Below are 27,870 nucleotides of genomic sequence, written 5' to 3' on the forward strand. Positions count from 1 at the left end.
CCAGCTGGAGCTCCTCTCTCCTCTGGGACCACATGCCCCAAATCCTCCTTCTGCCCCTGTCAGCTGCCCCAGACAGGCCTTAGACCCTGAAGCCAGATTCCAGATATAACATGCTTTCTCATTGATTTTATTTTTTGATTGACTCAATATGGACTAACATTTTAGAAAAAAGCTCCAAATGCAATTTTGCCTTCTGCACTTTTAAAACTAGTTTAATTATTCATTAAATCAATGTAAAAATAGCTAACATGAGCAAATGCATCAGTGTGGTAATGGGAAAAAAACAGCCTCCAGAACTAATTTTCAAAAATGAATTGAGAATGTGGAAATATTGCTTATGATTGTAAGTGTTCATAATCGGTAATTTGTTTCTCTAATATCAAGATATCAAGAAGGGGTGAATGCCACCATTGTAATACATTCACATACCCACACACGGAGAGTTATACCATGTTTATGAGTGTGCGTAGGAATGTAGAGTGTGGTGTGCGTTGGCCTGAGGGCTTTGTGAAATTATTAGTTTCGGATGTCATGAAAACTAGGTATGTGACATTTCATGTTCCATGACAACATGACTACAAAAACAAGAGGAACATGTAGAGGTCATGCAGAATATCCGGCCTGAATTGTTTTTAGCCCAGAGCCCCTCACAAACAGCTCCAGTGCCTCGGTTCAGCCTACATATGCAAATCATGCAATGAAGTGAAAAAGCAGTTCAGGAGTTAGACACCCATTCAACAATTTATGAGCACAGATAATAATAATAATAATAATAATATTGTTGCTTGCAGAACCCAGCTCCAAGTTCTGGTGAGATCGAGATGATGCTTGAACGTCGTGAGAACAGTGTGGCCCACCAATGTCCTGGCGTCATGTGGCACATGGATGTACTTATTTCACCTCGAAGGGAATGAAAATTAATGAAATATCACTAGTGTCACAGCAACGTTTCATTTAATTGTAAAATAAATATATATTTTTTGTCTACATTAATGCCACTCATTCAAGTTTTGAAAGAAAATATATTAGTACATCAAACAGACTTGAACTGTCAAGATCATGCACTGATTTGATCTTTTAATTACATATATCTATATTTTGACATACACTACAAAAATCAACATATACATTAGATATTTTTGATATCTGTACACAATAGATACATTTGACTTCACACCACTGTGTACCAACAGCTATTACTTCATAACACAGACCTACTCCATACGATATCACTACACTAGTTTCTTACTATATTGAGATTTAAGGTTTTTTTTTTGCATTTTTGCATTTTTCATTTGTCTGCAAGATCTGTACTATTGACCAACCATGTTGCATACTTTACACATAAATGCATACACACATTAAAAAATAAGTGTGATCTTTTAACAAAAATAGCACACATTGAAAATAAGATCTACATATTGAGTTACAGTACTTATGCCTTAACAGGCTCCTGAGTAACACATTTTTGGATAAATGTTATGTACGAGGAAGAGCTATAGTAAGTGGATATATCTGACAATGTACAAAATAAAAAACAAAAACAAAAAACATTTAAAGTTGCAGTTGCATAATGTATGATGAAGTTTTCCAGACCATTCAAAGCCCTAAATCGACATGTTCCTTATAGCACCAGATATGCACCAGAACCAGTTAATGGGCAAAATTCAGCAGACTCTGTATTTAAGGCACTTGATGTCAAAACCAAAACTAATACATTTATTTATTTGAAATATTGGCATGATTGTTATTCTTTTTTTTCAATCCACATTTGTCAAAATACGTAAAAACATAAATATTACTTGATTGAATGGTGATAAATTCGCTATTTTTGTCACAGAACGACAGCGTGGTCAGCTGGAGTTCAACTCGTCCACATGCAGCATTGAGGGAGTGCAGCATTCAGCTACTGGAGGTATTGGGGAGAAATCCCTCGTAGATATGGTTTGGTGGAGAGCTTTCCAGCACAATGAGTCACCTCATCACAGACATCTCCATACGAAAACACTGAGAGACACGGAGAGGCTTAACGTTAGCTTAAAAGAAGTTGACGTTCATGTTAGGTTGTGATAGGCGACAGAGCGGGGGGTTAGACAGACCCAAAAGGACTACCAGCATGCGAGTTGGCAGAACATTTAGTCTCATGCAGAATATTGCCTTCAATCAGGGCCTGCTGACCTGCAGTCGTTGCCTCCAACGCTTATCACATATTTGTCATCGTAGGAGAAGCGGATGTTGGTCACGTGAGCCGAGTGGCCAAAGTAGCGCTTGTGTTTGGCCTGCCGACGCATAGAGAACCGGATGTATCGAAAGTCGCCCCAAGTCACGACATGCCAAAATCATTCGACACAAATCGGCACTTACAAACTTCTCAGCGCAGGGGAAGTCGAAGAGCTTGACGAGGCCGAAGTCGTCGCCGGTGACCGTGTTGAGGCCCGCGTGCGAGACGCAGGCACACGTCACGTCGGCCCTGTCGGCGTTGCGGGGCCACGCGCCCAGCACCTCGTCGCCCAGGATGCTGCGGGACAGTGACAGCAGCGCTCACCGACTGCGCGGGGCACACACGAGCGCGCTCGCCGACTGCACGGCAACCCACGAGCGCGCTCGCCGCCGAGGAATGGCTCGAGCAAAGGCGCGCGCGCCCTACCTGGTCCAGGTGGCCCACGTGATCCGGTCCGCAACCGCCTGCTCGGTCACAGTCTTGCCGCTGGGCACCTCGTGCACCTGCCGCTTATAGCATCCCGTAGAAACCTGGAGAGGCAAGAGCGAGAACGCCCTGGTGACCGTGGTGGCAGCAAATAACCGGGAAGAACAGCCTAGTAGGTGGCACAATCATCAAAACTCTCATTATACTATAAAATCACTGGCAGAGAATACCGTCTGCAGTATCATGTGCTTATTCTAAAATCAGATAATTTGCATTATAGGACACATTTTTGTTGGAGTTAAACTGTTGATTCAGAATAAGAGCATGTACCCTAACATCCGCTAATCCTATAATGGCTATTAGCCGACAGTGAAGTTTGTGTGTTTGCTGTGAGTCATGTGCAATATATACCCAACTCTAATGGGAATATAGCCTAAATTAGCATAATGAAGATTACTATTAAATGGGTAATAAATGAGCCAGCATACGGCCACGGACCGCGATGAACTTGCTGTCGGCAGAGAAGTCGAGCTGGATGACGAAACCCAGGATGTCTTTGGCGTAGCCGATGCGGTTGAGGGAGGACCCCAGTGTCAAGTCGTAGAAGTCCACAGCGCCCTCTACTGAGCCCACTGCCAACAGGCGGTTATCAGGACTGAACCTGCAACAGCGCAACGCCCACCTCAGGTCGCCCCAGAGAAACAAATACCTATCTACACATCAACCTGATTCATCGTGTGTGATGTGTTTTTGGGTCTGTAACCAGAATCAAAATTCATACGATATAAAATCTACTTCACATAAAGTACTAAACCACAGTGTTGAACAGTGTGCAGTTTGAAGGGCAGTTGCTCGAACCTGCACAACGGCGTCATGTACCTGAATGGCGTAAAATATCTAACTAACCACAAATCAATTTCAGATTTGTAAATTATTCTAAATTTTAATGAATAATGAAATGGAAAAAAAAATCACACTGTTCATGAAAGTAACATATTATTGCAGCTATATCCTGTAGTTTCTTGTGAACTGGTTTAAGCAAGGTCTTCAGCTCAACACTGCCATCTATCTGACAGTAAAAGACGCGTAAAGGCCGGTAAATACCACGCTTGGCTGCGATGTGATGGGGGGAGAGGTCATTGCGTTGCGGCGTTTTTAAATTGCCATTTAAAGACATTCCTTTTGGGTAAGGCCTTTAATCTGCTCTATCAACCGTTTTGAAATCGTTTTCACTTATACTTTGCACTTTGATCTCACTTAATGCACTTTTATTTGATTCATTTTATTTTTATTCTCTGCATGTGACATTTTTAAAGTGCCCAGGTTGCAAATAAATTAATGACTAAACCATAATTAAAGGGTAATTTTGAAAGTTAAGGCATTGTTAAGGCTTGTTCTTTAATAGGAGTATTAACACAAAGCACACAAGGCTAATGGCGCTATGTGACAGTTCTGCCTCTGATTGAATAGACTTCTTGGAGGGAAAAATGTCGTATACCACTAAGAAAGCAGCCAAGCGTAACAGACACACTTGACATTATCATAACGTGGTATCATAATGTGGCTGTTTCCACGTTTACTTTTAAAATAAATGATATGTGAGGCAAAAACATTCTGAAACTGCTGCGGTCCAGATCTCAGTGGCTTCATTTCTAGTTATAGCCCTGTGCGTAATGTGTGTGTGGGCTGTTGTGTGGGTGTGTGTCCTGACCGTATTTCCTGCGTGGCTACGCTGCGGTCTCTTTTCTTGCCCCACACGGTGAGTGAGTTGACCAGCAGCACGATGAACTCTCCGTTCCCCATGCCGATGGCTACCATTTCACCGTTGGGACTAAACGCCGTGCACTTGGCCGGGTGACCCAGGCTCACCTTGTTCAGAAGTTTCTGGAAGGAAATAAGATGGGTTCATGCAGTAACGTCTAAGTCTGTCATCTCTGTTCTGTCATAAACAAGCAGCATAGATGGGCGGATCCAGACAGCTCAAAGACCCGAGAGTGGAGGTTCAAAAACTGCAGGCAGAGAACGCCCACAAAAGGCAAAAAAGAGAAACAAAACCCACCAGAGACCAACCACCAGAGCAACACGCTTCACCCAGACAGAAACGGTGCTTCACACCGAGGAAGCCAGAGAAGAAGGTTTAACTAAGAAGACTAGAAAGCAAGGACAGGCATAGGATATCAGTATTCTGGAGCTGAAGGACAAGGCAGGTGTGGTAGGTTAAGTGATGGGATTTGTTCGGTGGTTCCGGGAGTGGAACAGAGTTTGCAATCTAATAAAAAGTCAACAGAAAACTTTTCAACTTAAATTGCTCAACCAGCCTTTTTGGCGTTGATTTGACAAAGCATCTCAGAATGCCTTACTTTATCGGTTAAATCCCAGATGCGGATGGTTCCGTCGTCGCTGGCTGAGATGAAAATGTCTTTGGAGGGGTGTGTGGCCAGGCCCCAGATACGCCCCTGGGTGTGTCCGTTTATCAGGGTGTTGGAGGCGGCGTTCTTCTCTCCCACCTCTATGATCTCTCCATCCTTCGTCCCCACCAAGATCTTACCCTGTAATTCAAAGCATAATTTAGCCCCCTGGATGATACGAGCCTTTCAAGTCATAGTTTTTATTTGCATAAAACTTGCATAAAACAAAGAAAAAAGCAGAAACTGTGAATAAATGGCTAATTGCACACACGTATACATACACACACACATACACACACACACACACACACACACACACACCTTTCCCCTGCACACAGATCTGACGCTCTCAACAGGGAGGCCAGTCTCTAGTTGAAACGCACGACACCTCTTCATCTCCTGATCCCACAGCTTCACTGCTCCCCCCTCTTTAGTCCTGAGTGGAATTCACACACACACACACACACACACACACACACACACACACACACACACACACACACACACACACACACAGACACACACACACACACACACAAACACACAGACACACAGACACAAACACACACAGACACACGCACACACACGCACACACACACAAACACACACACACACACGCACACACACACACACACACACACACACACACACACACACTTGAGACGTTATTAGAGAATTTATATTAACTTATACACCCACCCAATTTATCTCTAAATGAAACTGAATCACAATTCTGGAATAAACACACGCACACGTGCACGCACGCATACACACAAACACACACACAGATACACAGAAACACAAACAGACACACACAGCTGTTGCACGTACGGTCTCTCCTTGCCCCCGGTGACAATGAGGCCATCTCGTAGGGTGGTGTACATGGTAAAGACGGGACCCGTGTGAGCTTTGGCCACCACCCGCACCAGGAAATGATCCCTCCACACGTACACGTCGCCATTGATGGCACCCGTGAATGTCAGGTTATTCTACAGCACAGGGGCAAACCATTAAACCAGTGATGTAGCAGTGCCTCGGAGGCCAAAACTCACTGGACAACTGCTCAGTGTTATGAGACTCTGTGGCGAGTGTGTGGTGTGCATCTGCGCTGCTGCGAGTGTGTGTGCTTGTGTGTGTGTGTGAGACTCACAGCGCCGAAGGCCACAGAGAGCATGGTCTGTATGCGTCCCTCTTCCACTGCCCCTAGCACGCCTTTCTTATGCAGGAGCGAGCACCCCACCAATGTCCAGAACTTGATATGCTTGATCCCCACGGACACGAACTGGGTGTCGGAGTCGGGCCGGAACTCCACCACAAAGATCCGGTCAGAGTGGCCTGCCTTGCTACTTACTTTAGCTCCTGTGGAGAGGGTGGCGAAGTTAGCATTAAAGCAAGGCAGGAATATAATACTATTATACAATACTACTACTATACTATTACTACTAATGCTACTACTGCTAATAACTTACAAGTATTTACATAGTACCATCTTAAATCATGTTTCTAAAGTGTTTTACAGTATGATTAAAACAGATATTGAGACAAGTATAAAGTATAAAATAAAATGTATATATACAACGTATAAATACAGACAAAAAAAGCAAACCATGCAAAGTTTACTGTTTGACACAGGTTAAAGACAAGACAATGAAATTACAAAAACAGCCTAATTAAATGAAAGGAAATATTAAATATTAATTAAGCTTTAATGTAGATTTGAAGCGGAGACGTGGGAAGTGTCTAGATGAGCTCGAGTTGACTCTTAGCTGCATCTGACTTAGGCTTTGTAGTGTTCTTTCACTTATACAGCATTAAAAATGTGCATGTCCATGTTCTACGGACACACTCACACAGACACACACACACACACACACACCTTCCTGCCAACGCCACACAGTTATGGTGTACTCAGGATCCACTCCCACAGATAGCAGCAATTTTCCAGTGGCGCTGAAGTTGACGTAGCCGACACCTTTAGCATGGGAGCAGCGTAACACAGAGAGCGTCTGTTTGCTCATCGCATCCCACACATGGATGGAGGGTGCCAGGCCTACACGCACACACACACACACACACACACACACACACACACACACACACACACACACACACACACACACACACACACACACACAGACAGAAGTGAGGTCAGCATCAACCCCCACAGTACGGTTGGATTCCCTTCTAATTAGTGCTTCCCAAACTCTTCCTTTCTTATGTCCGATCTGTAGTTACCTGAGTCAGAGGAGCAAGTTGACAACGTAAAAGGCTAATCTTGAGAATTAGTTTGGGATCACTACAACAAGACAATACAGGTCAGCCTAATGGAGGTAAAAAAACATGTACACATGCCACTGGAATACAGAATGGCTTAAAAACCTGTTGCATGTCTGTCCCATAGCACCATGCTAAAAGACAGGAAAGGAAAACACTTTCATGATAACTGAGTCTAGGTGACTCATGCATGTCGATGGTGACGTATTTGGGTTTGGTTTTTTTTTGGATGCTAAAGGTTTACATACAGAGATTTCAAGATCCACACACATAATGTATGGGGAATGAATGCAAATACAGATGGACCACAAGAGCATGGTAGTCCTTTGTTTACTTTAGGTAAAGGAGTCCAGACTGCAGATGTAGTTTCATTAGCTTACCTGGCAGATCAGTGATCTCGCCTGAGTGGTGAGGTGTAGGTGAGGGAATGAAAGCATGGCCAAAGGAAACAAAAAGCCATGAGAAGGGGCTTCAGGGACAAGGCAGCTTTAAAAACGGCAGGTTAAAAAAAAATCAAATCTGCAAAATTATAAGCAAATTTGATATAAAAACATGATCAGAAAGCAGTACATGCTGGAAAGTAGGGAAAGTGAGCTAAAGCGAATGATAATGAATACAACAAGCCTAGCTCACGTACAGCAGACTGAGCTCTGCTAATACTGTACTTCCCACAGGAAGCTCTCATGAAAAAGGCAACCCACCTATCTGGCCTGTGGCGATGATGTTTAGATATTTGGGATGTTGGTTGACAGTGAGGCAGAGGATGTCATCTGTGTGTTCAAGGTAAAAGCTCTGTGTGCCTGTGGGTAGGTAAAAAGGACTGCGATTGGAAACTCGACAAGAATAATATTAGCATATAGGTTATTATAGCATAGAGAATAAAATAATATGTGATGTTACTGAGAATGTTTACTTAATCATATGTGATAACAACTGTAATTAATTAGAGGTCCTGCGTTTCCCTGCACGTCCTCAAGGAGTCAGCACAACCACGGCTTTAGCAATGGCATGGACAGCACTGATCTAAGAACAGGTTTGTGTTCAAGCTCAGGAAGGTAAAAATCAGTCACCGACAGAAGACGGGCTGATCCCGAGTCAGTGTTGCGTGAGGGAAAAAAGGGCCTTCAGTACCAGCAGAGAGGTTCTGGATCACAGCTGCAGCTGCTGTGTGAAAGATGATGTCAGCTCCATCGTTGAGGTAGTGCAGATTGTTACGGCAGTCAAAGCCTCTGTATCCAAAAACATGATCAAGTGCCAGTTCCTAGACATACACACACACACACACACACACACACACACACACACACACACACACAGAGTTAAACACTAGATACAATTCTCCAACTGTGTGTTTAATGACCACAAAATGCCACAAACCTCCACTAGTTTCTTCTTCTTGGTGATGTTATTTTTTAGCAGTTTCTCTGGTAACGGGGCTGCTCTGCTTACTGGGGGCCTACAGAATCCAAACCAGCACACAGAGAGCATGTGAGAGTGTGTGAGAGCGTGTTCAGCCATGCCATGGCCATATGAATTCGGCCACTCCAAAGTCTAAGGAGAAATCTCTAATGGAGGTGGTTGGCTAAATAAGGCATTGCTGATCTCTAACGGTTACCGCTCATCCACTGGAATCTCCTTCTGCTGTTGGTGAGGCTTAACACCACTCATCTCTCTGATGCTGACAGCATGGATTTTAGTGGGGTAATCCATGTTCTTCTCTCTGGCCACATCGCTGTCATATCCTACACACACACACACACACACATAAATAGTTTAGACAGGTGATTTCAGCTGTCTGCCTGAACCTGCTTAACCTGATCACCTTGAAGGATCACCTTGACCTTACCGAAACCTGAACTACCCAGTCTTACCTTTTCTGATCCTGGACTACCTGATCTCTCCTTACTTGAACCAGGCCTATCTGGCCTCGTCTTACCTGGTCCCAGACTACATGGTCTTGACTTACCTGGTCCTGGGCTACTTAGTCACCAGGACCCACCTGAGGTATCACTTAATAGCTGCTCTAAAACAATATTGGGCTCCCATTTGAGTCAAATCCTGCCAAGGTTTCTTCCTTCAACCAAAGGACTCTCCCATTGCCACGGTCATCTCTGGCTTAGAGGTCTAGAGCTGTGTCCTAGAAAAAGCTGCCTTAAAACAATGTCTTTTGTTCAAAAAGCACTATATAAATTAACTGGGACTGAACTGAATCCAAATGTCCATTAAAATGGCACGGCACATGCACGCAGGCACGCACACCTCCATCTTCCTCCACATCGTCGTCGGACTCTTCACTGTCGACGGCTTTGCTCTCACGTGGGCCAATCCCCTCTCTCGCCCAGATCATCAGCGCGGTGTCTGCCCCGCCCACAGACAGCAGCATGGTGTCATCACTGGACCATCGCACATTCGTCACATTGGCACTATGGCCCACGTACTTCTTAAATTTGGCAAACTGCCCCTGCAGGGAGCACATGTAGGAGAAGCTTTGACTCCCCGTGTTCAGCGCGTTCCTCAACCCTTTCCCAAACAGCAGCCAGCGACGCTGCCACGGCACCGTGATACGCACGAGATGCAGGCTTGGGAGGGTGCTTTTCCCACCCCGCCGAACTCTGACCCCTAACGGGTCGCTTTGAGTGTAATGGCTGCTCCGTTACCTTGCAGGGAAAGCTGAACAGTTTGATGAAGCCAAAGTCATCGCCGGTAGCCAGCAGCTTCCTGTCTTTGGTAAGTGAAGAGGCATTGACGAAACTAAGCGTGGGCCAGATCCCCTCACAGGTGGGGCCCAGGACAGAAGTCCACGAGGCCCACTCCACCTTCTCAAACTGCACACACACAGACACACACACACATACACAGATTGCACACTGCAGTGTGTGTGTGTGTGTGTGTGTGTGTGAGAGTGTATGTGTGTGTGTGAGTGTGTGTGTGTGCGTGCATGTGCGCGCACGTGTGTGTGTGTGTGTGTGTGTATGTGCGTGCATGCATGCGTGTGTGTGTGAGTGTGTGTGTGTGTGTGTGTGTGTGTGTGTGAGTGTGTGTGTATGTGTGTGTGTGTATGTCTCCTGATCCGTGTTGATCCCCCTTTACCTCAGCAGCTGAGATGTTCTGTCTCCTCCCACGAGGAGCTTCAAAAAACAAATGCTCTTTGGCACCAGTGTTGACCTGCAGCAATTTACCTGCATCCACATGTGAAAAGGTAACAGGTGCAGTATTTATCGCTCACAGGCCACCAATTAATGATGCAGAAATTCATCCAATATTCACACACGTCTTCATCGCGCACATTGATTTACTGATCCCGAGCGCTTTAATGTGTGCTGAATAAAGGCTTTATCTGGTGAATGGGAGCGGCGGCCTCACCGCGGGTGTCCCAGTCGATGTGGGTGATGTAGCTCGTGGAGCCTTTACAGATTCCTACTCTCTTACTAGTCAGAACATTGTAGATGTCCACATAGCAATCATGGGAGGCCACCGCTAGATATTTTCCAGCATCTTAATGAGAGATAACAAATACTGCACGTCAAATCGTAGTTAGGGCTCTCATAGTGGATCTTCTGCCTGTTTTTCAGTAAGTGAATGTGGGTGGGTAATGATCAGAATTTGATCATTAAAAAAAAGAAAAAAAAGAAATACATGCACATTTCATGTAAGGTAAGAGATGGGCAAGAATGCTTAATATGTTTAGATTCTCTCACATACTCACAGATGTTACCTTGAGAGAACTTGAGGTCAGAGATGATTTCCTTCCTGTGGTGAAAGGTCACCATGTCCTCCAGAGTATCTGCATTCACCACCAGGAAGCTGCCGTCATTCAGACCTACAGCTAAGGCTTTCCCATCCGGGGAGAAGGCACAGCATCTACCACCTAAAGGCGCATGTGCACACGCGCACGCGCGCACGCACACACACACACACACACACACACACACACACACACACACACACACACACACACAGACACACAGACGCATGCACACGCGCACACACACAGACGCATGCACGCGTGCACACACACACACACACACACACACACACACACACACACACAGACACACAGACACACGCACGCGTGCACACACACACAGATGCACACACGCACGCGCGGGCACACACACACACAGACACACAGACGCATGCACGCGCGCACACACACACACACACAGGTGCACACACGCACGCGCGGGCACACACACACACACAGACGCGCAGGTGCACACACACACACACACACAAACAGATGCACGCACGCACGCACACACACACACACACACACACACACACACACACACAGACGCACGCCCACACACAGACTCACACACACAGACGCACGCACATGCACACGCACACACCATTCTTATATGTCTGCATTTTTAAGTTGAAATACAATGTTTGCATAGTTAGCGTGCTTCATTATGCTCACATTTTTTATTGCATGTGGACATTTTGCCAAGGGACATTTTGTTCAGGGCATTGGTGAGAACTGATGTAGATTAGCACACCTTTTTTGAGTTTGCGAACAGCCACCATTCGATGGTTGGCAGAGAGCTCCCAGATGCGGAGAGTTTTGTCATCACTCACAGTGGCGCATATAGGCAGCAGAGGGTGAGCAGCAAGACCCCATACCTCGCCCTCCATATGACCCTTAACACAAGACACACACATACACACACACACACACACAAATATTAATTTCCCTCACTGGTTCGTCCTGATTAATCTCCGCTCCATTCACTGTACAGACAGTCCTACCTGAACCAGAAGAGTCATCGGGCCGCTCTTATCCATCTCCAGGATCTCTCCGTTCTTGGTCCCCACCAGGATGTGTCCGTGGCCCAGGGTGATAGCCCTGATGGAGGGGTTATCTTCCAGCAGCAGCCCTGGACACAAAGCCACATGGCCACACTTACCTCCCCAGGCCACAGTCCACAGAAAGGGCAACAGCAGCACATTAGGGCCTGGATGCTGCCAGTTCCGGCCCAGTGGTGGGTCCACACCTTTTGAGGATGGGGAGAGAGCTGCCCTCTTGATGGCGTAGGTCTTCAAACGCCTCTCAAACATCTCGTCCCACAGCTCCACTATCCCGTCCTTACCTCCCGTCACAAAGCCCTGTAAGGCAGCACAATCCATGCAGCGTCCCTGGATTATCCAGTGCCTTTTAAAAAAAAAAAAATTTTTTAATTAAAGGTACAGTCAGTGATTGGGACCGCTAGACCAATGTCAGTCTGCTGTCTGTTTGGAAACGCAGCAGTACACAGATGCAGGACCTCCATTCGATGACTCCTCCAGGAAAGATGCCTCCTCGTCCAGACTGAGTGCATGTTCATGTTCCATGTCATTTGTATTTTTTCTCTGAATTACAAACCCTGGGGCAGCCGCACAGCACTGAACTTTTTAAATGTTATTGACAGTTGCTGAAACGAGAATTTCACCATGTATTCGGACATATGTTCAGATTCAAAATCGCTGGCATGGTCTCAGCAAAGCAGCCCATGTACCTTGTCCAGAGAGCACATGGCAAACACAGGCCCATCGTGAGCCTTGATGGTCTTCATCAGGGAGGTGTCCTTCCAGATGTAAACATCGCCTGTCATGGCCCCGGAGAACACCAGGTCCTCAGAGCGCCCGTAGCACGCTGACATCATGGTCTCCTGCTTGCCCAGGTTGCCAAATATTCCCCTCTTAAACGTCAAGCCTCCACCTACATCAGCAAGTAGTCATTGCACACAGTGATTAGGTTATGAAATATCTACAAGCTCCATAACCATGTATTTACAAATGTTCCTCTGTATAAAGCACACTACACTACTCTGTATAAAGTACACTACACTGTATAAAGCACAATACACTACTCTGTATAAAGCACACAACACTACTCTGTATAAAGTACACTACTCTGTATAAAGCACACTACACTACTCTATAATGTACACTACTCTGTATAAAGCACACTACACTACTCTGTAGAAAGTACACTACTCTGTATAAAGCACACTACACTACACTGTATAAAGCACACTACACTACTCTGTATAAAGTACACTACTCTGTATAAAGCACACTACACTACTCTGTATAAAGCACACTACACTACTCTGTATAAAGTACACTACTCTGTATAAAGCACACTACACTACTCTGTATAAAGCACACTACTCTGTATAAAGCACACTACACTACTCTGTATAAAGCACACTACACTACTCTGTATAAAGTACACTACTCTGTATAAAGCACACTACACTACTCTGTATAAATTACACTACTCTGTATAAAGTACACTACACTACTCTGTATAAAGTACACTACTCTGTATAAAGCACACTACACTACTCTGTATAAAGCACACTACACTACTCTGTATAAAGCACACTACTCTGTATAAAGTGCACTACACTACTCTGTATAAAATACCTGTGTGCTGCCAGAACTTGATATGCTTAAAGCCCACTGTGAGAAGCTTGTCCATGCGGAATGGGTTCCCCTTCACCACGAAGATCTTTTCCTTGTGTCCCCTGCAGACACACACCATTTCATTTGATGCTGTTCTGCTGTCAGAGGGAGGGTGGAGTTTGTGTGAGTTCATTTCCCACCGTGCTTTGGCTAGCTTCTCTCCCTTCTTCCAGTCCCACATGACGATGGAGTGTCCATCATCGATACCCACAGACACCAGGCTCTTCCCATCAGCTACATGCACCGTGGCAAAAAGCACGCAGCTTATGAACCGCTTGTGAGCAGTTTATTCTTGTCAATACCGTGTCTTGTGTGGTTTGGATTTCTGGGGCGTTCTGAACGCACGCACCTGTGAACTCAAGCGCACACACTCCTCGCTGGTGTTGACCTCTCAGCACAGACAAACACTTCAGCGACTGAATGTCCCAGACATGGATGGCTGGGTCTCGCCCCACCTGGACAGGGCCACCAGCACAAGTACACACACACACACACACACACACACACACACACACACACACACACACACACACACACACACACAGTTAGCAATTAATCTTATCTTATTACCTGTGCTGCGCATAAATTTGCAATTACTAATGAGCTGTGCATCTGTGATGAATTTACAGTCCATTTACATTTATTAACGTGACTGGCATTGGCTATCAAGTTATTTCTGGTTCATTTAACTCTATCTAGTGCAGATCTATCTAGTGCAGTCTACTTCCCATTAGGCGCTGATGGACCAGTGCTGGGGTTGAACGGTGGCATGCTCTCACCTGCCCCGTGGCCACATAATCCTTGAGCGGGTGCATAGCGAGGCTGAGGATGTCGTCATCGTGGCCCAGGTAGAAGCGCTGGGCATGCTGCTGTCTGTTGTACACCACGGCCACGGCTGCCACATGATACACCACCTCACCAGCCTGCGTGTAGAACAGATTATTCCTGCAGTCGCAACCCCTATACCTGGACCAGAGAGAGACACACACAAAACAGAGACAAGTAAAATAGCTACACAGTTACAATTTATAGCATCTGTCTGTATGTAGTCAGGTGTATAGTCAGAAACAGCATTATTGAATGAAGTCATTTTTTATAAAGCCCTTATTAAGTCCTCTTCCCTGTGCTTCATGTTCAAATGACATTATTTACCTCAATTCATTGATTAAACTAATATAAACAAGTATTAAGGCGTCTTAAGGTGGCTTAAGCATTCAATATCCCACCACATAATGCATTTCTGTACCAGTAAAGCACATTCAGGTTCATGTATACTTATATTTATATATACTTATATTCCCACTTCCCTAAAATTACACTCAGTAAGCTTATGCCCATGTGCTTTACATCACAGGTGTCATGTTCTCTAATGTACAGCGTTTACAGAGAGCATAAACACATGAGGAAGAGCTCACACAGAATAATAAAAGCATGTCGAGTGTTACCCATGGACAAACTGTAGACTCAAGCCCTCGTCTGGAGCTTTCTGCCTCTTCAGAGAGCCCAGAAGCTTCTGCTTCAGTTGAGGGAGGTCCTCCTTATACACCTGAAACAAGCACATACACACACACACACACACACACACACACACACACACACACACACACACACACACACACACACACACACACACAAACACACAGGTTCAGACACTGAAAATGGATGAAGGGCAACTCCGGTGTAAGGCCAGTCAGCTGTGAAAATAATTGGAACTACAGGCTTTAGTCACTGAGTCACAGTCGAAATTAAAACAGCCAATGGCACTAGGGGGATAAAATATTCTGTGCGGTGTGCAGAATCTGAACGGACAGTGGAGCAAGAGAAGAGCTCTCAGACTTGCCTGGCGTTCGTAGTTCATCTGAGCTTCCTGTTCAATGTCCGAGTCCAGCTCAGGAACATCGGACAGGTCTGAATCTGAATCGCCGCTGTTGGAGTCAGCGTAGCCCTCTATGGAGAGAAGTGGGACAGCGCGCCACAAAACGTCTCAAAGTTTCTCAACAGTTCCACAACTTTTATAAAACTTGTCAATGTCAGTAACAGTTTTGAACCACAATGTCTTGGTTTTTGACCACATATCTGAGAGATATTTGAGCATTCCCGGTCGGTCAGTAAGTGTGATATGGTCACCTTGGAGAAGGGGTTCGAGTATGCCATTCATGACGCCCTCCGGCAGAAACCTCCACTGGAACACAGAGTGGTCGGCCCCACCCGTGCTAACAACCCACTGCAGGTCATGTGACCAGCGCACATTGGTCACATGGGCGGAGTGACCTATATACTTCTTAAATTTGGCAGCTGTGAATTAAGGTTACAGAGAGCTTCTGGGATCAGGATGACACATACCAAAACAGATCTACGACCGCTTAAGATACCACACGTCACAAATCCTGCAGGATTTCTGACTTTAAAGGCATTAGCTGCAGACAAAGAAACAGCCTACAGACCTTTTTTAAGACACGGGAATCTGAACAGCTTGACCAGACCAAAATCATCCCCCGTCACCAGTACGGCATTACTGTAGTTGGCATCCACAGAGTTGATATCGTTGACGTTGGAGTACTTGGGCCATATCCCATTGACCTCGGGGCCTAGGACACCTGTCCATGTCATCCAGTGGATCCCTTTGGCCTCCTCCTTGGGAAGGTACTTCCCAGCTTTGAACACAAAGTGGGTTTTTTTCATAATTTTTTCATAATAATAAGAAACGCTGAAAATTCACTACCATTACAGTAAGACACTTCAAACTGCAATGTCCCAGAAAACAGGAAAATTCTAACCAATAACTACTAAAGCGTAAGCAAAATCGTCCAGCATGCCAGCCGTGCGGTACCTGGCATCCGGTAGTAGAGCCTCTCCCCGGCGCCGTCGTTGGTCTGCAGGAAACGGCTGTCGACGGACCAGTCCAGGTGGGTGATGAAGCAGGTGGACTTGTTGCACTCGCCCACCTTCTTATAGCGCTGGGCCACGGCGTAAACGTCCACCAGGCCGTCGTTGGAGCCCACAGCCAGGTAGGACCCGTCCGGAGAGAACTTCAGCTCGTGGATCACCTCCTTCCTGTCTTTGATGTGCACCACCTCCGTCATGTCCCTGGCGCAGTGGTGGCAGGGGGGGAAGTGGGGTTGTGGGATTGGTCAGGCCTGGTAACATGGTTTAACACGAGCAACTTTGGTGGCCACACTACCTGACGCGAAGCACGGTGAAGGAGCCGTCCTTCATACCCAGAGCGAGCTGAGAGCCATCGCTGTTGAACGACACGCTGCGCACGGCTTCCTCCATGTTGCAGCGTGCGATGAGCGTGTGATCGGACAGGCTCCAGAGCCTAGCACAGTGGCGCGGGGCAGACAGGGCACGCTGATTTTTAACGACAAGCAAACATCCTGGAATGTGCTCATAATAATGGGCGAACCTGCCTTAAAACTGCCCTAGCATGCAAACTCGTGTCTTGAGTGAAAGAACTCCAGAGAGGCGACTGACCGGACAGATCGGTCATCGCTGCCGGTGACTGCGATTGGCTGTTTGGGGTGCAGGTCCAGAGCCCAGAGTTCCCCTTCTGAGTGCCCCTGCATGACCAGCTGAGGCTTATCCCTGTCCCGCACCATCACCTCGAAGATCTCGCTGTCCTGCGTCCCAGCCAGGATACGGTCGGCCTTCCAGCACACGCTGCGGATAGACAGACCTGAGGCAGAGGGGCGAGAGAGAGAGTGAGTGAGAGAAGGGAGGAGTGAAGCAGCAAGTTAAGAACTTGCAAAGTGGATTTCAAAGAGCCAGTACACAAAATACGGTGCGAGCGCAAACCAAATTGGAGCAGCTGCTTTCTCTGTAATGAGCCACTACTTACATATTTACATATTTAAAGAACATGCTATCTCAGCTAGCAAGACCTGCTGTAGCTTTCAGGTCAAGGTTTGGTCCTGGCAACAGGCCTGTGTCTATTGTGCAGACCCATGTTGCTATTGGCCTGTTGAGAAGGTCCTGGTTGGGGCTTTGAGAGATTAACGAGATTACTGTGAAAGCAGAGGGGAAGAAAACAGCGAGAATTCAGGGCGTTGGTCACTACTCAACCACTTACGTCCTGTGAGGTTTCACTCACGTTGACCAGGTCGGGGTCCTGAGGACATTACTGAATATGGAGATGTATTCTGTTAGTTTTATTTCAGCTGCCACCACTTGCTTATATATTTGGTGGCTGCAGCTAGATGCGCTCTGTTGATGTTATTTGTTTATTTGTGCATTGACGTTGTTTGTTTATGTATACTTCCTGGCCTTGATCTTGGGTAAGTGAGCCAAAATCTGGAAACGCAATCACTACATGAATGTGACTGAAGCTAGTAAACCTCTTTTCCTGGCTTGAGACAGTGAGGAGGAGTCACCCTTATAGCCCTGCTCGGCCTCCCGGAGGTCGATCTTGGTGATGGGCTTGAAGTCGACATCCCAGAGTCTCACACAGCCATCCCGCCCGCCGGTAGCGAAGCCTTCTTCACACGCGTGCATGCTGAAGATCCCAGCCTACAGACACAGAACACGCCGGATCACATTCCGTTTGGGATTTAACCTGGAGAGAGGAGCACTGAGAACAACAGAGCAAGTGGGGGAGAGGGAGATAGAAAGAGAGAAAGGCAGAAAGAAACAGCAAGTGCTTCAAGGCCATCCAGACCTGCTGTATCATCAGATGGAATATTCCAGAATGTTTGTTTCATCTAATGTACACACATGCCATTCACTAACAAAGTGGGTTTTCTATCTTCACTCTAGAATTACACTTTATATAACTATTAGAACTCTGATGGCCTTGAACCATGTGATTTCCTCCAATCACACAAGGATCCCATCTTATGGGAGCGGAATGCATCAGAACTGGTGAGGTCGGGAGGGTTTCTGGGAAAATCAGCTCCACACACCCCGTGAGCAGCTTGGATGGTTCGGACCAGGTTCAGACCCCTCCACACGTAGACGTCTCCGTTCAGAGCCCCTGAGTACGTCACCTCATCCTTGGCCGTCGCCAGACACAGGATGGTCTGCAGGTCACCCGCCTTCCCAAAGATACCCCTTTTGGGCGTCAGCGCGTTGCCACATAATGTCCAAAACTGAGATGGTTAAAGAAGAAAAGCGTGAGAACAAACGAGCGGAGGAGCCTGACAGAGCTTGGCAAATGAATTACACTCCTCCCTGGCCATTAATTGAGAGGCAAATTGAATTGAGCAAGGACTTCACACAGCGAGCCTTTTTTTTGTTATCAGCAAAGCGCTTTCTGACAAATGGGCTACTGCTGTTAGGGACTGATACTTTTACAAGCTCTTATCTAAAACAGATGTGAAAGAGTAATAATAACAAATGAGTTAGATTCCATCTTCCTCAATCAGCGCTCCTCCACCAGTAATTGCCTTCGCATTAAGACAAAAGAAAAATGGGGCGAGTGTGAAGCAGGGGGTCGGGGAAGGACACTTTCTCCGTGAAAGTATTTCCCAACCGATGCTTTCGCTCGGCTTCTCCGAGACTGTAGGCGTGACTTTTCCGAGACGGAGGCTTGGGTGGAAGGGAAAGAGTGTAGGCCTGACTCACTTTGATGTGCTTCACTCCACAGCTTACTAGTCTCTGAGGCAGGAAGGCGTCCCAGGAAATATCAAAGATCTGAAACAGCAGCACAGACAGGCAGCAAAAGGCTCGGTTTAGGCAGACTGGCAGTGCCAGCCTGTATATGTCTGATCGTTTCCTTGAAGTGTAAACAGTTTTAGATAAAGACCATAACATAGTTGTGGGTCTAAAGCCGTGAATATGATTTGAACTCGGCAAGCACCCTCTAGCATCTTATAATAAAAAAAACAGGTCAAGGAGTGGACGATTTGCCTGATAGGTGTGTCGCAAAGCGTAGGCTGCAACTGAGATCTGTTGGTTCCTTGTTAGCATTGTCCTCCGCTGTATTAGGGCATGCATGAACGAACTAACAAAGACTTCGGGTCATGTGATCTGAAGGTTTCCACCCCCATCAGGTGCAGTGCTAACCTTGAGGCTTAAGCATTAATATGCAAATAGTTGTTTATCCTGTTGTAATTTCATGATTTCAGAAGCCCAAGGGGTATTTTGCTGGGAGTCACAATAAACAGTTGGTAAGTAGGCTATGACTCGGCACGGAAGGCCAGGAAGCATGCACCAGTCGCACATTCGAAAATTCTCCATATCTAAGCTGCATGTGTCTGCCATACTCAAAAGGATGGTTCATTATGGAGGAGCCTTCTGTAACGCCGAGGTGGAGAAGTGCAAATGGCCTCCGCTGCATACCTAAGCTTTAAGACACACCTGATATCTCTCTTTAGCAGAGGTTTCCAGCCCTTCAAAGAGTCCAGTGAGAGATGGGCTCACTCAGGGATAGATAGTGGGAGAAAGAACTAGAAACTGAGAGGGAGAGAGCTTGCCTCTTGGCCTGCTCCTAGATCATTAGAAGGTATATTACAGAATTTAACACAAACACATGCAACCACACAAAGATAAACACTGTAAACAATGTAAACTAAGAAATCCTATATATACCAATATGCAAATGCACACATTAATATTCATGTGTACAAACTCTCTATCAAAACCTACCTTCATCTTTAACTATATTGCACTCTGTCATATAGCATGACAATTACAATTCTCTCCATTTACTTATTACATGACGCTGCCTTACCCTATCAGAATGTCCCGTGGCAGTAGCCAGCATCCGGCCTTTCTTCCAATCCCACACACACACAGTGTTTTTGGCGTCGAGACCAACAGACACCAGACGCTAAACACCAGTGGGAAAAGACAAACCGTCAGACAGGTCAAAAATAGGTGGACGTTTTGTTGGCACTACCCTGACTGGGATCGATGCAAACCTTTGGCATACATGATGGAGAAGCTACTCACCTGCCCGTCTGTGTCAAAGCCCAGGCAGGCCACGCCGTGCGTGTGCACATCTCTCAGGATGGACACAGTCGTGAGCGAGTACGAGTCCCACACGCACACGAACGGGTCCTTTCCCACCTGGCCTGTGGCCACTTGGATCTTATCAGGGTGCAGAGCAAGACTGCAGAGAAGGCAACACAGACACTTAAGGCTGGGTTTCCTGACAAACAGTAGCCAAACGCACCAGACCAAACAAGCCCGTAGCACCATGCCGCAACACGGTGTCAGAAAGAAAGAAAAAAACAGCTACACAATGACAAATTTGATGAAATGAATTCCCATTTCAACACATGGAGCGCATTAGAACCACAGTGAACCAGGGACCTGGATCCAGTGCTGGTCTCAGGGAGAAGCAACTGAACATTGTGGCTGTTATCAGTGTGAGGAGCTACAGCAGAACACCAGCAGACTGCACGGTGCCCACTCCAGCTCCCCGACAGCTTTCGCCCTGAGTCGCAGCTTTCCACTGTGGTGGGCCTCAGAGGAGGGGGAGGGGACCGCCACAGTGCTCCTCGCAGCGGACGCAGTGCCATGCACATTCTGACAACACTCGAGGATGCTGCAGCGCGGAAGCACCGCTAGAGATAAGTGCTCCTAGCAGATGGAAAGGAAAGTTCAGCAGCTGTTAATGAGCACTGCTTGGGTAGCTCAGCCGCTTCTGATTAGGGCTGACTCTCAGGTGCACCACTCTCCATTCAGTCATAAGGAGGCACGGAGAAGCTTTCCATATAATGGAGACTTGTGGATAAATGGTTAAATGGCTCCTCATATAGGATCTGATCTTCCATGAGTACATAAATAAATAGTTACTCGTTCCTTGTCTCACACAGCATTTTGAAGTTTAAAACAGCACACAGCGTTTTACAGCACATGGATCCGGAACACAGCAGGTCAGGGCCACCGTGCTCAAAACCAGGAGCTGTAGGCGGCGGGAAAACCTGCCAACGGCTGCAGGAGGGGAGTCTGGATCAGGGGGCTCCAGCGGCTGGAACATCTCAGGTCAGGTAACAGAATGTGAGCTACATCGTGGGCTGTCACTTCCTCTGCAGCAGGACTGTGTTTGCTCCAGTCTGAGCAGCTGAAAGATCCACTTTCACACCATCTCCTCACCAGGTGGAGGTACAGGACAACTGCCCAGAGGATCCATAAAAAACAGATCAAAGGCAGAGGAATAGAGGAAAGGGGAGTGAGCATTCTGAGTGTGTGTGTGTGTGTGGGTACACAAGTGTGACAGTGTGCTTACAGTCTCACTCTATTCACCAGTGTGAAATCCAAACCTACTTATCACAAGAAGAGTGTACCAATATAGATGCAAGAAAAAAGTGCTTTAGAAAATATAAATGCGCGTGTGCCTGTGCCTGTGCGTGTGCGTGTTTGTGTGTAGGCATAGCAATAAAACTGGTCCAGGAACAGTTGACGATGATGATGATGATGATGATGATGATGATGACAGTACACAGTAATGTGTGACAAGAACTCTCCTTAACATCAGAGATTTCTGTAAACTGCTGCTTTTACAAAACACAACACAACAGTTTTATTCACACAAATGTCTGAGAAACTGCATGTTCACATCATATGTACGATCTGTTGGAGCACAATGTGTGCAGTGTGTGCATGTGTGTGTGTGCTAAATGTGTGTGTGTGCATACATGTAGGTTGTTGCAGAAGCAGTTTACTCATGGCCCCTTAACCACTGCACTGGGCTCAATGAGACTCTGAGACTTACAGATGGATTATGAGAAAGATCTGCCCTCTTGGTCCAAGATGTACAGATGGACCCCGGTCAGCATGATATGGGAGACAACAGGGAGAGAGATGGAAAAAGAGCGCAAGAGAAACAATACCAAGAGAAACAGACAGACAGAAGAACAGGTGCAAAGATTCACACAAGAAAACAGAAAAAGAGGATATGGAAGGGCCGTGAGAGAGAGAGAGAGAGAGAGAGAGAAACAGAGAGAGAGAGAGAGAGACAGAGAGAGAGAGAGACAGAGAGAGAGAGAGAGAGAGAAACAGAGAGAGAGAGAGAGAGAGAGAGAGAGAGAGAAACAGAGAGAGAGAGAGAGAGAGAGAGAAACAGAGAGAGAGAGAGAGAGAGAGAGAGAGAGAGAGAGAGACAGAGAGAGAGAGAGAGAGAGAAACAGAGAGAGAGAGAGAGAGAGAGAGAGAGAGACAGAGAGAGAGAGAGAGAGAGAGAGAGAGAGAGGAAATGACACTGCCGGGTTCGGAACTCAGAGGAGATCGCGATCAGGGTAGTGCTCTCTTTTGCATGCTTAAGGCGTTGTGTGGTGGAGTAGAAATCCCGAGGCTCACCATGACGGCACCACTCTGGCAGTGCTATAGCATTTTCCAACTGCCCTCAGACAGAACTCAGCATGCACAAAACGGCACAAGAAAGGTGTGGGTGTGTTAGAAGCAGTCTGCCAGCCACTAGGCAGATTTAAAGACTTCTTGGCTTGTTAGTGTCACTCACAGGCCTGCAATGTCTCCATCCGGGCATCATGTAATCTGACCGGCTGCCAGAGCCTTCAAAGCTCTCACTAGTGCTGAGGCCCAAAAACCAAGCAAGTCACAGAGGATTTTATATATATATATATATATATACACATTATATAAGCTAATTAAAATGTCCCCAGTATTTAGATTTATGCCTAATTTAACCCGTTCACAGCTAGAGAGAAGATGAATATTGCTGAGTGACAGAATATGAATTATTCATTTGGGTAATTCAATTATGAATGCATCTCAGTTGGGAGTTCATTAGATTTCAGGGCTAATGAAAATTCAACAGCTATGTGCAGGAGGGTTCTATATAATGACTTTAATTTCTGCAGCTCAGAGAAGGACTCCGCGTGCCATATTGAAAAAGTATGCAGCAGAGGAACCGGAGTGCCCAATCGCCCCATTAAGTTCTGAAGAGCTTCTGAGGGGTTTGTGTAAAGGGCACATCTGCTGTGTCTGTAGTTAACAAGGAAATGGAAATAACTGAGCACATTTCCTGTCCTTTCCAGCAGGGAGACACCAGAATCAGATTACCAAACGCGTTTTCATTTCTTTAATCAAGGGTCCCTTACCGTCTATAATTTTTTGGGTTTTTTTTGTACTTAAACAGCATCTACAGCTTTTCATGGTTTGTTTACAGTCAAGGACCAATTATTTATATGTCAAAAATGGGTTATTAGATATTATAATAATATCTAATATTAGTTCTAATATTCGTATGAATATTTAGACAAGCGAGACACCATGCAAATTGTTCCCAAGGATACCTGGTATAATGTAGAGGTGGTAATGAAGCCCATGTAGCTGTAGCAAGGCTAGCTTAGCCAGCTGCTGTTTAAACAATACTAATGATCCCACGGTCTATGGACAGTCAGAAAGCAAAAATAAAAGCACCAGCGACATTTGCTATATGCCCTCCCAGGATTACTATTGCAAGGTAAAACCCAGCTCACCTTCCCTGTTAGTGGGTGAGCAATCCAACACTTGGTGAATTCTGCTTCACAATGATAGGAAAACAATGAATGGACAAAAAAACAATTTTGCTACAAACCAGTCATTGACCAGGTAAGTGATCTTGAGTATGACAAAGACATTATATAAATTATTATTATTTATTCTTATCCAGAAAAAGAGTGTGAGCTAAAGAAACACGCTCCCTGGCAAGCAGGATGTACCCTAAATTCCCTTTACACTAAGCAACATTTCAATAGACAATTCTCTACAGAACATCTTAATGGAGCCTTTAAAAAGCTTACCTCCCCCTGGCTACAGGATAAACTGGGTTAATACATGCACTCCTCAGAATACCCTAATACACCATGACCAGAGATTTGAGCCTTTCCCTTTCTTTCTTTCTTTCTCTCTCTCTCTCTCTCTCTCTCTCTCTCTCTCTCTCTCTCTGTGTGTCTGTGTCTCTGCATTTTCATGGGTGCAGGTCTCAGAAGGTGCAGAGTGTATGTGTGTGTTGGTGTGTGAAAATTAGTTTAGCTTTATGTGAATCCCATTAAAGAAAATCAGTGTTATTTTTAACTTTAAGCCTCAAGGTGGTATAGATTAGTAGGTTACTGCGTCCATCTGTTGATGTCATACCCCAAGACAAGCTCCTATAGCTTCTGTCAGGTCGGCAATCATCTTACATAACAGATGACTTTTCATGGCATTGTTCACATGTGAAGGTGTGGAATAGACAGTGACAATTTAAGTCCTATGCTTTAAGACGCTTAAGACAATTACAGTAATCATTGCTCTAGAATAATGAAGTCATTAATAAGGATCTCTTTCTGCTCAACGCATTTTTCATTCTGAAGTTCATGGTTGACAATAACAGATATTAGTAGTAACTCTGATTCTGGCTGACTCTGTTGATAGTCTGAATGAAATGGTAATTTTGTCTTGAGTCGAATTCAGGGATAATAATAGCAAGGATCGCGCTTGTTTCTAAAGGGAATGGAGTAAAACCCATTAGAAGCTTGTTGCATTTCACTGGGCTGATTCTCACTTGACTGAGAACGTTAAGAGGGAGTCAAAGATGGTTACTTCAACTTGGCAGTTTGTTGTGTTCTGCCACACAGTATGACCAAAGGGCCAAATGTCTGAGGTAAAGTATGGCATCTCTTTATCTCTTACAATCAGGCTGAGCAAAACACAGAAAGAGAAGAGGACAAAGGACAGAAGAACAGCACAACGACAAAAGATGTGCCGAACTATTTTGCGTGTGGCTTGTAATCCATTTGTGTTTGGGTGTTTACTTGTCTTCTCGTATAGTGTACAAAGCCATGACATAAAATCCTTCACGATGAACTAGATTGCATGGGTTCCTGCACCCTTGGTAACCCAGTTCCTAACGCGTGGGATTTGCTGGCTCACTTAACCTAGCAGACCAAGTTCACCTACAGGCAGAGGAGGCAGAAAAGGGAGGCCGTTGTCGTGGTGGTTTAGTGCTCTGATTCCGCCTCCTCCCGTCGGATCTAGCTTTAGAAACACGAAGAGCCGTTAAATACTGTGAGCACATTATCACCTCCGCGTTATCGTTTAGTAAAAATGAACCACATTCAGTTCTGAAATAAAGGCTTCGGAGCTACGAAAAACACTTCCGTGACGACAGTAGCAGTGTCATTAGAAACACGTTACGGGTTTGACATGAGCAATATTAGTGTATGAGTGTGGCCAAGATTTTGTGTCTATTATAACTACTGGTGGGCTTTTAAAGCTTATGACTGCTGATCTGTCTTCGCAAGCGTTCAGAGGTGACCGCCTTGTTAACCCACTGCGCAGATGTCACAGCATCATCAGGTATGAAATACCTCCCGAAGAAATCACTGCGACGTTTTAACAACTTAGTAACTGCCCCAAAAACGGTAGCGACCTTACAAAGGCCCAGCAAGATGCATACAGCACATCATGCTTAGATTTGATATCGCTGAGAGCAAACGTGTAGTAGGGCCTTGAGTGAACGTTGAATAGATTTAGTCGTGATGCTTGGAGCAGTTGCTTAGCCTTACCTAATTATGTCATCATTGTGTCCCAAATAAAACTTCTGGGTGTGTTCCCTCGTGTTGTACACCACGCCGACTCCTGCCACAAAGTACACGATCTCCTTTCCCGCGGTGTAGAACAGGTTGTTGCGGCACTGATGGCCCCGGTACCCGTGAATCCACTCCAGCCGTAACTGGCAGCGCGGAGCTGTCTTACCGGCCATGCTCACGTTGCAGTGGCACCATCGACTTCAAACGTGCAGCATGAGCGCAGGAACTGAACTTACTGTTCCCCCTTCAAACCAAAATTCTGAGGGACGGCGTTTGCTAACCGCTTAATATTGGCCGGCGTTTTTTTGTTTTTTGTTTTTGTTTGTTTGTTTGTTTTTTTCTAAACAACAATTTATATGTTTACCTGTACAAGCGAGGGGCGTGTACCGATAATCAACTAGCTTCATGAAAATCTGTCAGCTGTTATGCCCGATTTTACGTTTTACGTTGGAGCCGGTGTTAGAGCTGACAAGAAACCACAGCTATAGCCTAGAGAAACACACATAGTCTACTCTGGTGTAACTAAATGTGCATGTCTAAATTGGTGGCCTATAGCCAGATACTAACATGAAATCGTATGCGTATAAACGACTGAAGATTGGAAAGCTGGTGGCTGATAAGAAATATGGCAAGTCTCTGCCCGCTCGTCCGTCGTGAGTAGGCTTGAGTTCACCCGGAGCTTGCGATCATAAACCCGCGCTTCTTCAACCCCGGGACCTTAGAGGATCCTTTCGTTCAGACGTTGTTGGGTAATGAGGCGACACAGCTCATATGACCGCAGCTACAAACATCCAGTTCACAGTTGTTGAATAGGCTAATTCCCCATATTAATATACAGTGTCCGTAATTGCTGTCTCCGAAATCCCAGCGATCAGTCGGACAGTTTTCTGTCAGGTGTTCCGCATCGCTGAATGCTTGGGTCATCCAAGACAGACGTCTTCTTAATTAAGTTTGGCTAAAAAAAATCCGCATCTCATATTCGTTTTGTAAGGCGTGTCACGAAATGATCAGCGGTCAGCACTCTTAACGGAGGAAAATCACAAACCCGTTATCTGTGGGTAAACCCTATAAAACGAATTCTGCGCAGTAATGCTGATTCAAATATGGTTTAGGCTTAAGCCTTTACGTAGTATTTTGAGGAATATGGTCTGCAGTTTGTAGTTAGCTATTCAGCTTGGTTACTACGACGCCTTGTGGCCAATTTGCGATGATGTTGACGCCTACAAAACTCTTTCGAATCGAATAGGATGATGGTTATTGGAGTCCCAAGTTTGTCCGACCTTATTTATATGACCGAGGCAGTTTGGCAAACTGACTGCAAATACCGACCACATCCGACGCTGTCCAAGGTCCTGAATACGACTCCGTAAAGCAAATATAGACTGTTAGTTCATCGTAAACCCAACGCACTATGAAGAGGCTACGTCGCCTGCGTGTTACGCCTCACCCTTTATTTGATTAGACTATATGGAAGAACTCTATGACCATATCTCCCTAGGCAACAGCAGGCTATGCAAGGAAGGGCTTTCCCCCCAAAAATCACCGCGTCTGACGAACACGAGCTGGGGCGACCGCGTAATTAAGACATATTCATTGTGATCTACTTACTACGTCGCTACTCTAAAGGGGACGA

The 27,870-nt window shown here is 45.8% G+C and overlaps 1 protein-coding gene across 8 annotated transcripts; it reads right to left on the reverse strand.

Moving 5' to 3' along the window:
* Window positions 1–1,267: 1,267 nt before the first annotated feature.
* On the reverse strand, window positions 1,268–27,401 carry eml6 (EMAP like 6). Of its 8 annotated transcripts, none has more exons than XM_035527357.2 (42): window positions 26,214–27,383; window positions 20,671–20,830; window positions 20,450–20,548; window positions 19,342–19,410; window positions 18,681–18,866; window positions 18,153–18,288; window positions 17,257–17,458; window positions 16,964–17,101; window positions 16,613–16,869; window positions 16,227–16,436; window positions 15,910–16,077; window positions 15,623–15,729; window positions 15,228–15,328; window positions 14,562–14,748; window positions 14,132–14,237; window positions 13,923–14,016; window positions 13,744–13,844; window positions 12,828–13,030; window positions 12,327–12,438; window positions 12,082–12,209; window positions 11,832–11,973; window positions 11,036–11,197; window positions 10,693–10,824; window positions 10,420–10,508; window positions 9,987–10,154; window positions 9,589–9,790; window positions 8,945–9,071; window positions 8,707–8,785; window positions 8,461–8,590; window positions 8,031–8,129; window positions 7,710–7,730; window positions 6,932–7,105; window positions 6,206–6,414; window positions 5,887–6,044; window positions 5,377–5,491; window positions 5,008–5,196; window positions 4,359–4,531; window positions 3,146–3,308; window positions 2,648–2,751; window positions 2,365–2,518; window positions 2,179–2,279; window positions 1,268–2,007 (listed from the first exon to the last, which is right to left on the reverse strand). In XM_035527357.2, exons 1-42 carry the CDS (start codon window positions 26,408–26,410, stop codon window positions 1,983–1,985), a joined length of 5,877 nt encoding a protein of 1,958 aa, XP_035383250.2. In that variant the 5' UTR covers window positions 26,411–27,383; the 3' UTR covers window positions 1,268–1,982. The 8 variants fall into 8 exon arrangements, 7 of the variants coding, with proteins under 7 accessions (XP_035383250.2, XP_035383255.2, XP_026868113.3 ...); XM_035527359.2 differs by having other exon boundaries at window positions 1,269–2,007; window positions 11,045–11,197; window positions 26,214–27,378; XM_035527362.2 differs by lacking the exon at window positions 7,710–7,730 and having other exon boundaries at window positions 26,214–27,388.
* Window positions 27,402–27,870: the final 469 nt, after the last annotated feature.

This window comes from Electrophorus electricus, chromosome 3 (assembly GCF_041902795.1).
Source record: "Electrophorus electricus isolate QZ-2024a chromosome 3, ASM4190279v1, whole genome shotgun sequence".
NCBI classification, from domain to species: domain Eukaryota; kingdom Metazoa; phylum Chordata; class Actinopteri; order Gymnotiformes; family Gymnotidae; genus Electrophorus; species Electrophorus electricus.

Bases quoted from the DNA above. Each gene is read 5' to 3' on its own strand.
- eml6 (XM_035527357.2), bottom strand. From the start codon at position 26,410: ATGGCCGGTAAGACAGCTCCGCGCTGCCAGTTACGGCTGGAGTGGATT. The intron at 17,102-17,256 runs GTCAGTCGCCTC...CCACTGTGCTAG, and splicing joins AGCGATGACCGATCTGTCCG to GCTCTGGAGCCTGTCCGATC. The intron at 9,791-9,986 runs GTAACGGAGCAG...TGCTCCCTGCAG, and splicing joins TGTTCAGCTTTCCCTGCAAG to GGGCAGTTTGCCAAATTTAA.